The 14,965-nt window shown below is 36.0% G+C and overlaps 1 protein-coding gene across 1 annotated transcript in view; it reads left to right on the forward strand.

The window, feature by feature from the left end:
• Positions 1-14,965, forward strand: part of LOC110833913 (myotubularin-related protein 9) — a 48,952-nt gene that overhangs the window by 16,954 nt on the left and 17,033 nt on the right. The window contains exons 4-6 of the mRNA XM_022072524.1: positions 852-1,006; positions 3,169-3,294; positions 5,449-5,598. Of these exons, the coding sequence (XP_021928216.1) occupies positions 852-1,006; positions 3,169-3,294; positions 5,449-5,598 (431 nt within the window). The remainder of the gene's footprint in view (positions 1-851; positions 1,007-3,168; positions 3,295-5,448; positions 5,599-14,965) is intronic.

The raw sequence follows: 14,965 nt of genomic DNA on the forward strand, positions 1-14,965 counted from the left end.
TATTTTTCATTTTTATGATGGATCTTATCCAAATAAGGAGTGCTTTATCAAAGGGGGAAGTGGTTAAGCCACAGAGCCTGTTAAGAGAATGTCAGTTAATGGAGACTCCATTGTCTTCACCAAATCAGAATATGTTTTAAATTAAAGTAATGGATATTAAATATACATTTTATGTTGCATACTCATTTATATATGAGAACCTCTTTTTTAAACATTTCATAATTTTATTTCAGTTTAAAAACATGCCTACATGGATGTATTGGGTGAGCTTCTACTTACCCTCCTTGTCTTATAAATCCTGAGGAATATATGAGTAATATGATGCTTACTTGGTGTGCTCACATTAAAATAAATATGATTCTGACTCTGACTGACTCTATGGCGCAACAGCCCAAAGCTGAGCCTTGGCCTCCTCCCATGTGGGAGGTTTCTTTATATTTTAAAGCGCGCGTTTATGAGTAGTGAGTGACAAGCCCACTGCCTGTCCACATTTTCTACTCAATCCTGATTTGTCTGCTAGCCATCTAGTAGTGAATCAGGAGAGACTTGGGTGAGAAATGGCTTCTGAATTTTGCTTACAAAACATCTCGTTCATGCTCATAAGGTTCTTTTACATGCAGTAAATCTACGACATGGGACCGCCGCCTTTACTTCCCCTCTGAAGGAAGTTGTGCTACGGACTTTTATCACCCTTAAAAATCCGTCGACCTCGGCCGTGTTTGAACCCCCTAAATCTTGGGTCCAGTGGCAAGCACGCTACCACTAGACCACCGAGGGTGACCCTTCATGATTCTCTCAATGTTTAATTTAGAATATTTAAGCATACACAAGCATCTTGAATGTTCTTCCAGATGAACCTAACAAACTGTACCCCTTCTTCTACCGCCCTCTGTTCCCAATCATGGAGGATGGTTGGACAGCATTCCGACCTGAGACAGAATATTCACAGTTGGTGACAAGTCAGGGAGATGAATGGAGGATCAGCTACATCAATAAGGACTTTCAGGTATAAGTGTTGAATCAATGGACAGTTTTATCATAGGATATTACATTAAATGTTGAACACTCTATATGGATTTAAAGTGCAAGACATAAATATATTATTAATTTTAAGTTATATTTTGTATGGTCTGAAACTTGGTCTCTTACATTGAGAGACAAACACAAATTTAAAAATTTGCAAGTACAGTACTGTGGAGACTCTTTGGACTCAAGAGAGATGTAGTTAGGAAATAGTGTAACGAGGCAAACTTTAACGATTAATACATTTGTAACATTAAAATTGATTTTTGATCTATTTTCAGAATCACCCATTAAGATCATTTCAGAAAGTATCTCAATTCTATATGAAATTTTTTTCATAATCCAGTAAATGTTGATGTATGTTTTATAATCAATTAATTATATCTCCAAGAAGAGCCAAGCAAGACACTTCTCTGTGTGAAAACTCCCAGTTTTAAGAAATTCTTTTCTAAATGGTATTTTTGAACTGCTATGAATTTTAATTCCAATTTCCATTTCAGTCCAGTTAGTAGTGTGAGAGTAATCATAATTTTTACATTGCAATACCATGTGTAGTTTCTGCTTAACATACTTCTTCTTTCCTGGTTTATGCATTTCTTTGATTTGTGCATGTTGTGTCATTCTTTTGTCAGGAAATTTATTGAATACTGTACCTCAGAATCAACAGTATAATATTAAAACTCCTTAATAGAGGATAATTGTTATAACATTGGCCATGAATATATCTGCACAAACAATGTAAAATACATCTTTTAATGTGTTGAAGATAGTGAGAAAGAGGGGTAGAAAAAGCCCAACTTTCTTACTACAAGTGCACTGGTGAAAAATTTATATCAAGGCATCACTGGTAACTACCAAATACATTACTTACTTAATTACTTACTGCATGTAGCTGAGTCCTTCTGGAAGAGTCATCAATCACTCAGCCACTCAAGAAATACTCAACATTTTATGGAACTCAAAGGTTCATTACCATGTTCACAAGAACCCACCACTGGTCCCTGTCCTGAGCCAGATGAATCCAATCCACACCACCCCATCCTGTTTCTCTAAGATCCATTTTAATATTGTCTTCCCACTTTCGTCTTCATCTTCCTAGTGGTCTCTTACGTTCTGGTTTGCCCACAAAAACCCTGCATGCATTCCTCTTCTCTCCCATGTGGGCTACATGCCCTGCCCATTTTATCATCCTTGACTTTATTAGTCTAAATATATTTAGCAAGGAGTACAATTCATGAAGCTCCTCATTATACAACTTTCTCCAGCCACCTAGTATTTCAACCTTCTTGGGTCCAAATATTCTCCTCTGCACCCTATTCTCAAACACCTTCAGGCTATGTTTCTCCCTTAGTGTCAGACACCAAGTTTCACACCGATACAAAACTACAGGCAAAATTATATAATTTTGTATATTTTAATCTTTATGTTTTTAGAAAGCAGGCGAAAAGACAAATGGCTGTGAACTGAATGGTAGCAAGCATTACCCATATTTAATCTGCACTTTATTTCCTAATGAATCAAATTTTCATTTGTTAACTGTTGCTCCCAAATATCTGAAGTATGCCACATTTTCATAGGATCCACTAGCTATCTTTATGTTATTATTCTGTCCCACATTCTGGTGATGAGACGCCAACATATACTTAGTTTTTTCTGTGTTTACTTCTAGGCCTACCTCCCCACTAGCATCAATTAGAGCTTCTGTGTTTTTATAGTATTTACATATGTTATCCCCAAATACATTACTTTTGTAATTTCATAATCTTTTGAAATCTAAACTTTCTTAAAGTGTCTGTATATTCTGATATGGGGAAAGAGAGAACTCTTTTTATTCTAAATGTACATGATATGAAATGTGATTTAAATAAAGAAAATAACCACGTTTTCTTCATGAATAGTAGCAATACTATCTCAATTGTTGATGGAAACTACCCTCCCTCAGTTTTTCTTACTAGATTGGAGAAATGCAAGAATCCTAAGGTCAGGAGCAGTGTTACTGCTGAACTTTTAAATGTATTGAATTAATAGCCAAGTTGTGGGGAATTGCCCATAAATGTCTACATAGATTTAAGATACCTCACAAGACCTTTCTTAGCTTTGCTTTCATGAGTTTCATGTAGTTTTAATTAATCTCATGTTCTGTAGGTCTGTGCCACATATCCAAGTGCAGTTGTGGTTCCCAAGTGTGTGGATGATAACACTATCAAAGCTGCTGCTAGTTTCCGTGAAGGTGGACGGTTTCCAGTTCTCAGCTATAGACATGATGGTGGGGTATGTTGCTGAAGTGATCATATGATGTCAGTTTTACTCACTACAGAGCAGACACAGATTTGTGGAGCCTCTGAGGCCATAATGCAATGAGGTCTTTGATGTCATCATTTTATATTATAAACAGCTTGTAATAACATGGAACTGATATTCCAATAGAAATCCACACTCAGAAAATTTACAAACCAATAACACAAACAACTGAATCCCACATTATATAAATCTATAATCTACTACAACTGGCCGTCCAGAGAAAGTTTTTGCAAAGGTACTGGGACACTCCACTTAAATTCATGACTGTCCTACAATTTGACATCCTGGGGTAGATAGCTTGCTTAACAAGTTTTATATTAAACTGTAAAATGGTTTGATAAATTATCTTTCCTTTTTAATTATAGTAGCAGTTGGGAGATGTTTCTTTTCTGGACCACAATGACACAATAAACTTTGCCTGGATTACAAGGGATTTCTGTCAATATGAAGTTATCTGCGCTCTCAGAAATTATGTGCAATTTTGTTGTGTCAAGAAAGTGACATTTCATTTGTTAAAAAAAACTAATTGTTATGCAATTTTAATATAATAACACATTGAAGGGACTGAAATAATGTGGGTGTCAGGACACAGCAAAACTACACAAACTGAACTCATACTTTTTAACTGCAAACTGAATATATAATATTGCATGTTTTATCAAGCAGCTCTGAACCCATTATTAAAACATGGTTTTGTGGCTTGGAATACATGAGTTTCAAGTGATCTGTTCCTTATAAAAAGCTTTGAATAAAAAAGAAATTATATATACGAGGTGCGATCGGAAAGTTTCAAGACTGCGCCTATAAAAACCCGTACACTTATCTCAGGTATTAAATTCATCCATCACCCTCGAAGTAGTTCCCCTGGGAGTGAACACAACTATCCCAGCGCCGCTGCCAAGCCTGGAAGCATCCCTGGAAATCTTTCTTTGTCAGCCTGTCAAGCACCATCTGCGATTCTGCCTGAATCTCTTCTATCGTCTCAAATCTCCTTCCCTTTAGCTGAATTTTCATCTTTGGGAAGAGGAAGAAGTCACACGGAGCTAAATCCGGCGATCCGGCAAGATCTTTGAGCTCCTGACAAACGAGAAGTCGATTCTGCTTCTGGTCCTCAGACAGGAGCCTTGGCACAAACTTGGCTGCGATGCGTCGCATGTGGAGTTCTTCCTTTAGAATCAGCTGACAGGTCCCATAGCCTATCCCAACAATGTCGCACAAGTCATTGATGGTACGACGTCGATCTTCGTGAATGGCCTGCCGAATCTTCGTAACATTTTCGGGCGTTGTGCTCGAAGATGTTCGTCCAGAACGCTCGTCATCATCGACAGAGGTTCGGCCACTTTTAAAACGTGAATGCCACACAAAAGTTTGTGCACGACCCATTGCGGACTCCCCAAATGCTTGCTTTAGCATTTCATAGGTTTCCGTAGCCGTTTTGGCGAGTCATTGACAAAATTTGATGCATACTCTTTGTTCATGAAAATCCGCCATTCCGAAATCGCAGGAGGGTCGGTGTAATGCACTACCAAAACGCCCGTAACTAAGAAACAAATGCTAATTCGATGATGCCGGCTGGCACACTGATTCACTATGAATGTAGGCCGCACCCCCTAGCGGCAGAAGCTCGTACTACATCCGGTTCGCCCTCTATTGACACAGTCTTGAAACTTTCCGATCGCACCTCGTAGTTATTCCTTGTGCTTAAGCACTGCAATAGGGGTGTGGTGACAAAGTTACATACATATTAGATCTTGGCATTAGATGGAGGAGAGTATTCGGCTTGACACTCCAGCCACTCACATTATTAACATAACAAGAAGAGAAAGAGCTCCATGTAGTTACTGCTATATGGGCCCCTACTGCAAAGAGAAGAATCCTTAACCTCATCTTCCATTCCATAGCCAGTATTACAAACTGTTTTGAAATTTAATGCAGAGAAAGTCACATCACTGAATTTGAAGTCAGAGTATCACCACAAGCATTTGAAAGGGAAGTGAAACAGCACTGACTTGCTGGTATAGTCAGTTGCTACATATTCAGTAACATTCTTAAAAGTGCAGTTTTTGACTTAATTTACAATTTAATATAATAAGGAGTATAATTATTATGTTTGAATGTTTTCAGAGTGTTCTGATGAGGAGTAGCCAACCTCTGACAGGTCCCAATTCCAAACGATGCAAGGAAGATGAAAGACTCATCAACTCTGTTCTGGGACCCGGTAAACGTGGGTACATTATTGACACCCGTACACAAACACTTGCTCAGACAGCCAAGGTATGCTCCAATCTAAATACTGAAATTGAAGGTACTGCACAAATACCCCCACAAACCACTTTTAGTGTTTTACCTGCACCTTGACAGAGATGTGCGAATCTGCTTGCTTTATTGTTCTATCTGTATTCCTCAAGATATTTTAGGGTAGAGGCAGTGATTTGAAAACAGCCTGATTTTATTTCCCTCCTAAGGTCTGTCTGTGTGTGTCTGATCAAAAACTATCAAATAGGATTTCTGGTTCTCACAACAGTGAGTATTGTGGGTTTAGCACCATGTAGTCTGGTAGAAGATTACTGATGTTTCAGATGTACTTGCTGCCTCCATTATCAGGGTGACAAGTCAGCAAGTACCTCTGAAATGTCTGTAAACGTCTACCAGAGTACATGGTGCTGCAACCCAAAGATCGTCATCTTTGAAAAAGTATCAAGACTTAAGTGTGATGTCAGCACATTCCATTACATCAATTATTCATGGTCACTGTTTGAAGTGAAAAGTATTTTTATCTTGTGTCAGTTAACAATGCCTGAGGGGACAGAAAAAATGTGTATCCATTAAATTTTTCAAGAAGACTGGGAAGATGTTGACAAACTAATCATTTCATAAAGATAGAATTTGGAGATGCATCAATTAGTAAAGCACAGCAAAACAAAAGTGATGTTTAATTATTTTCATGATGAATAAGAACCACAATGTCTGACTGTTAATCAACATGTTGATGTTATTGTTCAAAGTTGTGACACTTGCATAGGTATCTACCTGTGAATCCACATGGTATCATAACCCAGAGGACAACTTTGACATCTTCCCCACCATGAGAACCTCAAATCTCACATATTAACCAACATTTATATTTATGATACAAGTATTTAAATGTCAGCTACAAAAGAGGAGATACAGAAAATGGCAAATTTGCTGTAACACCAGCCCACTGAGCATAGGTTTTGTGATAATTGTTAGTTAAACACTGTATTCTATAAGCGAGGTAACCTCCGAATTCACTAGATATGGCTCTCTTTGACTGTTTATGTTCTTAAAGTTAAGAAGACCATAAAGGCAAAATGTTTTATGATATGAAAATATTTCATTGAAGCCATTATTAACAATTCTAAAAGTTAAGTTTCAGAGGTGTTTCCAGCACTGACAGTAACTGTGGGACAAATGTGTATGTGCTAAAGGAACTTGGTTTTTAATAAAATTAACCTGCCACAGCTGTTAAATTAGTATCTTAAGTTTCACAGATTCATTCTTAATACTTTTTCATAGATCAGGTCAGGTAAAAGCTATCCCATTACATGCCAATGTTGACTCTTAGGGGAGAAGAGGTGTAGCTCATATTCATTCACAACCTTGGCACTAGAAGGGGGGAGTGATCAGCAGCATGTACCAGCTGCGCTTTACCCCCAGAAAATGACCCTGTTACGCACTGTACAGGAGGATGGGTGGGCCCCAGAGCCGGTCTGGATTCAGAGGCTAGAGGAAAATCCTCTGCCTATGACAGGGATCAAACCTTGATTGCCCATTCCATAGCCATTCACTATATTGACTGAGCTACCTGGCTCACTAATCACTTCGTAATATTTGTAGGAGAGCAAGCACAGCATAGCATAGTGTAGCTTCCAGATAAATGTGCTGGGCACATTCACTGGAATAATTGAAGAAACAACCTCCCCCCCCACTCGGAATACTTCATTTTTGAGTGACAGGACTCAAATACAATCCCCCTTAATGTGAAACAAGAGTTTTATCCACTGCACTGTAATTTTTAACTCTTGTAAGGAGCTATCGTAGAACCTGAGTAACCTGAGGTTTGATGTCCTGTATGCAGATGGGACTATGCTGGATTGGTACTAGGGCACTGTGCTGACAGTACTTGATGTATTTGAAATATTCAGTTTATCCTAGTGTCTATCAACCCACACCACACATAACACACATTTATTTAATGACACTCTTATGGTTCATGTTACTCATTATGCCTGCAGTTTAAAATAGAATGGCCTACTGTAATCTGGGACCCTAAATCATTCCATCCACACCTTTTCTGATGTTTTTTTTATTTATCTGTTTGATTATTTACCTATTTCTTTCCATCTTATTCATTTGTTTACTATGAATTTTTTATTATACAATGTATCTATCAACTGCAGTAGCTGTGATTATTAAATATCATGAATCTGAAAGAATTGGGGAGGATAGAACCATGGCCTACTTCAGATTACCATACTGATACACATCTAGAAGCAACAAGGAAAACCATGTACTTCCCTAATAGAAATCAGGTTGCATTATTTCTTGGTGTTTCAGTAAATTGATGGAGTGAATTATCTTTCTGCCTAAGATTATGGTTTCAAGGGATATATCAGTGCAATTATAGCCTGATAACCATAAATCTTCTTTCTTGATTCACAAGAAGGCATAGAACATTTTTGAGGATAAACAAAATTATACATATACCTGTGTTTACAAAAGAAATTAACACAATACCATTGACCACTGATTATTATACATTCATATGCAAAAATAAATTGTTATAGTGGCATTCACAATAAAAATATTTCTATGGCAACATTCACTTTTGCTTTCCATGTTCATATTCCAAAATATTTATAACAGTTGATCATCACTCGATGTGTAAAGAGCATTTAAATGTCTACTGAGGTTCTTCAGTATATGCAAAAAGAAAATTAAAATTGAAGAGAAACATGGAAACACTTTAAATCTGATTAACTCTGTTGTTTCTGTATTATTAATAAAAATAGATGATGGTTGCACTTGAGAATTTCTCACATAAACAGAACAGTAATAGAATTTAGAGTCTATCAATAAAAATAATTCATATTACATTTTTGACAGATATAACTAGCAGTGTATAGCAGAACAGTGTGTTAACCTTTTTTAAGTTCAGTGGGTAGTGTGTGTACCACCTGCTTTAACATTCAGGACCTCTACATTTTACCCACGGAGTATGTTTATGGGTTTTATATGATTCTCAGAATAAACAGTGATTATTTCCCTAAACAACATTAATCAACTGATCTTTGTAATGAAGATAAGTTGTATTTACTTTGAGGCAAGAATTTAATTTTAAAATATTATTTAGATGAGCTTCAGCTTCAGAGGGTTAAAAAATATGCTCTCATTGTTTTTCATTGAGGAGGTAGGCATGTCTTATGTTTTCAGATATATTAAAACTCTACTGTTCACCATTGTCACAAATATAACATTATGTTTCTCCCATGAATAATACCATAAAATCCAGAGAAATTAATTTGTCTGAGAGATTATGATATAGTGAATTTAAATGAAGTGGAATTTCTATCTGACATTGGAAAACTTTGTTTCTCACAAGAGAGAAAATTTTAATATTAATTTACTGTGATTACCACATACACTGTCCAGCTGACTGTGTGTCACAGCAGCATACCACTAAACAATTAAACCATCTAGTTTAAAGTCTGGCTGGCAGCCTCATAGTATATGGGTTTAAATCCATCCCCAATTCCTTACAATAAAGCTGAAATACATCAAAGTGGAGAGACTTCATAACCTATATTTTATATCTCATGCCTGTAAATTAGATTTAAACAAAACATTGTTCTGCAATAAAGTCATCATATTATAAAAATATCGTTTGGCAATAAATCTTTGTCTGTCAGATCAGTAGTGTTCGGATGAATCAAATCAATGTGTCATGACAACCCCAAGAACAGTCCAACTCTTGATGGGATACAGAGGAAATAATACGTAGATGAGAACGTATCTTTATCCCCAGTGTTTGATCTTCAGAATTTTTATACTTTTCATGCAAATAAAATTTTATGTGCAAGAATATATTTCATATTCTGAAACTTATGAAATTGAGATTTGAGATGTTCATGGCTGAAAAATTGTGTTCTTCTGGGTTGTGACACCATAGAAGGTTATTATTCTACCCTGAAGATTGAGGCAGTACTTTTTTATGAAATGCTGGTAACAGCCTGCAAGACAGCACTGCATCACAGGTCAGAAAATGATAATCCCTTATTAAATTATTTTTACTTGCATTTTGTGACATGGACATCTACCAAGTAAAACCACATTAATATTCTGAGAGGAGACCAAACATCTCATTGTGCAAGCTTGCAAATGTATAACCATGCATGCCTTATTTGTATAATTATATAACCATGCATGCAGAACTTTTAAAATTATATAATAGTCACTCCAATCATTCCTAGAAAGTTAGTATTTGTCAGTTTAGGTACTTGTATCATTTTTTAAACCGTTTTAAATGGGTGATTTACTTTATTTTTCCTTGTATGTGCTTGGTGGTTGAGATATGCTGCTATACACAGCAAATTCAGTTTTGTACCCACAGATGAGACAAGATGTGAAAGGAAAGCACTAATTGATACAATATTGTCTGTTCACTCTACAAACTTCATAACATGGAGACATTAGTAGGCTGAAGATCAGTGTGAAATGCTCCAGACCGCTAAAACAAGCTGAACACAAAAAGTGTATATCTCCATTCAATAAATACTCTAATGTTTTGCTTGGAATCGTGTATTTTATATACCATAACATTCCATAGCTTTTTATGCACCGGGCTAGGAAAGTGGATAGATTCACCAGTCATCTAGAGGTCCCAGAACTGCTCTCATGTCTCCCGATGAAAGTGAGAGTGAGGCAATACAGTCCTTTTAGTAACTTCAGGTCATGTGGTCTAAATTCTCCAAGATCTGAATTTTAGACCAGGATTCACCATTGCTGCAGAGTGACAATTGACAAGTTATCAGGAAGTCTTAAGATCTTAATACAGTGCTTCAAAATTTAAGTGTCTGGATAACAACTCTGTGAAACATAAAAACGGTTAATTATGACATCATGAGAAAAATAAATGAAAAATGCCTGTTTTTGTACAGTTTTAAAACTTCTGTCATATCATTTGCTTTCCTAAACACTCATTATTTTATATAGTTGTGAGGAAACAGCTTTTTCACTTCTTTTCAGGATAACAGGATATCATTATCTACATTTTATCAGATACAGAACAACATTAATTTGAGCTATTATATTAATATTACTTTAAATTCTGATATGGGCAAAATAAAAATTCAAGTTGAATGCTGTCATTGAAACTACTTTAAAAGTAGCCTCTGAAAAGAATAAGGTGGGAGAAAGATACTAAAGTGGAGAAGCAAGAAATGTAATAGATGTAAACTATTGAATGATAAGTTAACCAGCATTCACTTGATCTACATATTGTTAGAGAAACAGTCAAAGTGCTGTGAATTAAACTGATGAAGGATCTGATCCAGTGACAGGCTTCTGTTTTAGTGACACAGGACCTTCAGAGATGGTCAGTCAGTCGGAGTGGTAGTTTGTAAGTGCTATGCCTTTATTGCTAAGAATGAGGAGAGTTGGAAGGACTATCTCCAGTTATTTTAATCTCCTCACAGAGTGAACAAAATCTCCTTAGTAAATGGTCTTTCTTTTCATACTTGATCTAATTGTTCACATATTTACTTTACCAGGTTTTTTGCTTTAAATAATTATGAATGGGTTGGGAAGTTGCATGCCAAAACTACCCAAGAACTTATCAGGTACCCTCACTTATTCCATGTTTGGAAACATGCATTCTTCAAAACCACTTCAATTATATTCTCATTCAAAATTATCTGGATGCAAAGCTATATGTCTCCTGCAGATTTCTGTGTTTTGCCCCTTGTTTTGTGATGTTCAGCTGGTCGTATATTTCTCCTGACCTTTCTGCATGGTACCATTACATAATTTGATCCAAAACTGCTTGTGAAATAAGTATTCTTGATGCAAATTGTGAAAAAACTTATATTCACTAGTTAATATACAAGCAAACTGGACTATGACAATCAAAAATGGCCAACAGTGTGTATATTAATCATAATCAGGTCCACCATTATTCTGCTTTGCAGGGTAGCACAGATGGTAGAGCATCCGACACCAAACCTGACAGTTGCAGGTTTGAACCCCCGTGGTGACACTTGGAATATTACCCCTGCCCAAAATGGCTGCCCTCAACCTCAGTGGGTACCTAACTTCAGTTAGGAATCTTAAAGGCTATCCTTTGGTTAGATGCTGATCATATCACGTGTAACTGGTCTTCATCTAGGAAAGTTTTACCTCTCCTGTCAATAGGAGAGCTTTAGAGTGTCCTTCCAATCATTTTAAACCCCAATTATACATATAACGACAAGAATAGGTAACAGGTTACAATGAGGCAATGGATCATGCAGCACATGAAAATATGGAATTAATTACAGGAATATGGGGAAACAGTATGGTCATGTATGCTCAAAACAAAAAGCCTGGTAAGTAATACAGTTTCAGAATGAAATAAGACAGATTAGAGAGCTCTCCAATGAAAAAACACAGACAAGAAGAGATAATGAATGAGTGTTTCTTCATTATCTTCAGAGTTTCTAGCTGAAATCTGCATTCCAGAGTAGCATTTACTTTTGTAATTTTGCTGTGTTTCTTTTAATACAACTAGTTCACTTTCATCGTGAATTTTATAAATAAGCAAGTGTTACACCTTGAACCATTCCCATGCATTGTGACTGAAACTGCCAGTAGATTTGACTGAGGAGTGAAGATAACCATTCTGCCCCTATCGCAATAAAGTACTACATTACTATGTTTTACCAATAAGAGTGTAATGGTAATGCTTTTTATATATGCAGTGGCCACGCAGTCTGAGGCATGGTCCTCATGCACCTGGCCGCTGCGATCGTGGGTTCGAGTCCCACTCAAGGCATGTCCGCGTCTCCTCTTCCAGTCTGGTGGGTAAAGACTGGCCACGGATGGCAAGGTGAAACCACCGTGGTACTTTCGCAAGAAAACCCCAAAAGGGGTCATGACGGTGAAGCTGACCATAGATGATGAAAAAAATAATTATAATACTACTCACACCACTACGTGAAAAATTCCTCTCATGTATACATTTCTCATTCCATAGTTAAAACTTAAAAAATATGGGTGTAAATATGGTAGTTTAGTTTCTTCCATTATGTGTCTTCCTACTATTATAGTGAAGCCCCCTTAGGTGATATGTCACAAACCATGTTATAATTCTGTATCTTTTTTTCTTTAAACAACATATATGTTACTTGACTATTCATATACCATAAATAAATTGGACTATCTCACTGAAGACATGCTAAAAAATTTTGCAACATAATAATTACGCTGTATGATAAAAAAGAACTTTTTGTCACATGTGTGGAAATGGTTGGATGTTTTAGTTTTCAAATGCTGATTTTAGAAATTACCTCAAAGTTTTTTCATTAGCCACTAAGTTTGAGTAAATCAAAAATGAAGTCTAAACACACAATACAGCATGTCTTAGGTGCCCTGTCCTGATCTCCTGCCTTACAACCAAAATAAAGTTTTCTGTGTTTTTTTTTTCAACATGGGTGAAATTTCACCTTTCAGATATAAACTTAATTTTCCACGCACAGAACAGAACCAGTTTGGATGGTTGACATACTTATGCAGAATTCTATCTTGACACCATATAAGTGCACTTACACAAAAAAGATGTAACATTTGAACATGAACAACATTGAAGAGAAATTAATAACCTACACAAAGTTCACTGAGCAAAATCAGTGAGTTACTGACAAGTGAAAGTCAGCATGTAAGTTGTGTGACAAGGACATGTCCTAATCATAAACATGCAATCAGTGGCATTTAGAACCTTAGAAATCAGAGGAGAAGCAAGCAATTGTCTTATTTCCTTACCTATTTTAATCTAAGCCCTTAAATGTAAATATATGTGTTACTCAGAAATTGCATAAGTGGTATCATTCAGGTTTACAAATAAAACGGAAGTTCCAATTGGCTATATATACCAAATTAATATTTTGTCATCATGGTCTGTCAGTTTCCCATGTGTCATTAAAATCTAAGAAAGAGTCTGATGCAAACAAAAAAACAGTTCTTGATAGATGGAAAGACATGCCCATAATGCATTCTTCATTATATACATGTCTATGAAATACCCAAAAAGAAATGTAATCCTGAACTTAGTTGATGACATAAATATCTTTATAGCTGCTGATTTCCTTCAGTTCTTAAAGCATTTCATAGATGCATTGAAAACTTTTGAGAAATGTTTGATAAAAAAAATAAAAGTTTGTTTCTATAATTTAATGCCCCACACTTTTACTGTAAGGAATTTAGGAATGACTGCTGCATAATCATATCTCAAGATTCTCTTAAGACTACTTTTTCAATATTTTTCTTTATTACGTAACAAGAAGCTTTGTAGTTTGTACTCTTTACAAAATCAGGTAAACCAAAATGTAGAAGGTAGAGTTGGACATGACATGCATAGAGCAGGCAAGAAATGTGTAGTGTTTCATTTGAAATGCAACCCTAACTACAATAGTATTTGTAAGCTTTGGTGGCATCAAGACAGATGACATATTTTTAGTTCTTATTTGTCAGGAAGAACAGCTTTACAGCAGATGTCCACAATGTTGTTCTCAATGATGTTTTCAAAGACACATGAACACTTCCTGTATCTCAAACTGTTATTAGTCAGTGTATTGTTGTTTTATTTTGTACTTCCATGTCAGGATATGCATTGCTAAATACTTCATAAACAGTGGCAGACAGTTTCAATGTGAAGTAATGCTTGAGAATGAACATGCATTCTGCTTGTAAATACACCATGTTTATACCTACACAACTGGTGTCAGCAGCATCGTAGCAATCAGGATGACCTTGACATGTGTCATCTATTGGGAATATAGAAATGCATGCAATACTTCTAAAGAAAATATGAAGTTATGAAGCTAGTTGGGAGACCAAAGTGTGGGCGACAATAGAACTGATATCTGTTGTGGCCTTTTAGGGCTGTTTGGAATGTACTGAATTGAATGGTGGGGTTTTGTGTTTATGGTTATGAGTATTTAACATTATTTGAATGACTATGTAACTATCAACTGTTCAGTGAACATCAAGTATCATGTCATTCTAAGGTAATAACAGAAATTTAATATGGAAACATTGTACTAAATAGACTTTTGTAATCTTACATAGATGAAACTACGTAGGAATAAAAAAAATACATAATTAATAATTATGTTGTGGGAAAAGTTTTCTTGAATAATACTGATGAATATGCAAGCTTATGACTCATATTTCCTCATATAGCTCAGAATGGTGTTGCACCCTGTGATGGTATTCATACAAGCGCTATAGGATGAAGGCGGTGTACTAATAGAGCACGGCATAGATATGGTAGTCTGAAATTTCTCTTTATAATTATACTGGTTCATGTAATTCAGCTGGTCTTAGAGAAATTTTTTTTTCAGTTTTGTTGACTCAGTTGTGGTGGCAA

Source organism: Zootermopsis nevadensis, unplaced genomic scaffold, assembly GCF_977971745.1.
Source record: "Zootermopsis nevadensis isolate Lab colony 2312 unplaced genomic scaffold, Znev_1.0 Znev_ptg000010l, whole genome shotgun sequence".
Lineage (NCBI taxonomy): Eukaryota > Metazoa > Arthropoda > Insecta > Blattodea > Termopsidae > Zootermopsis > Zootermopsis nevadensis.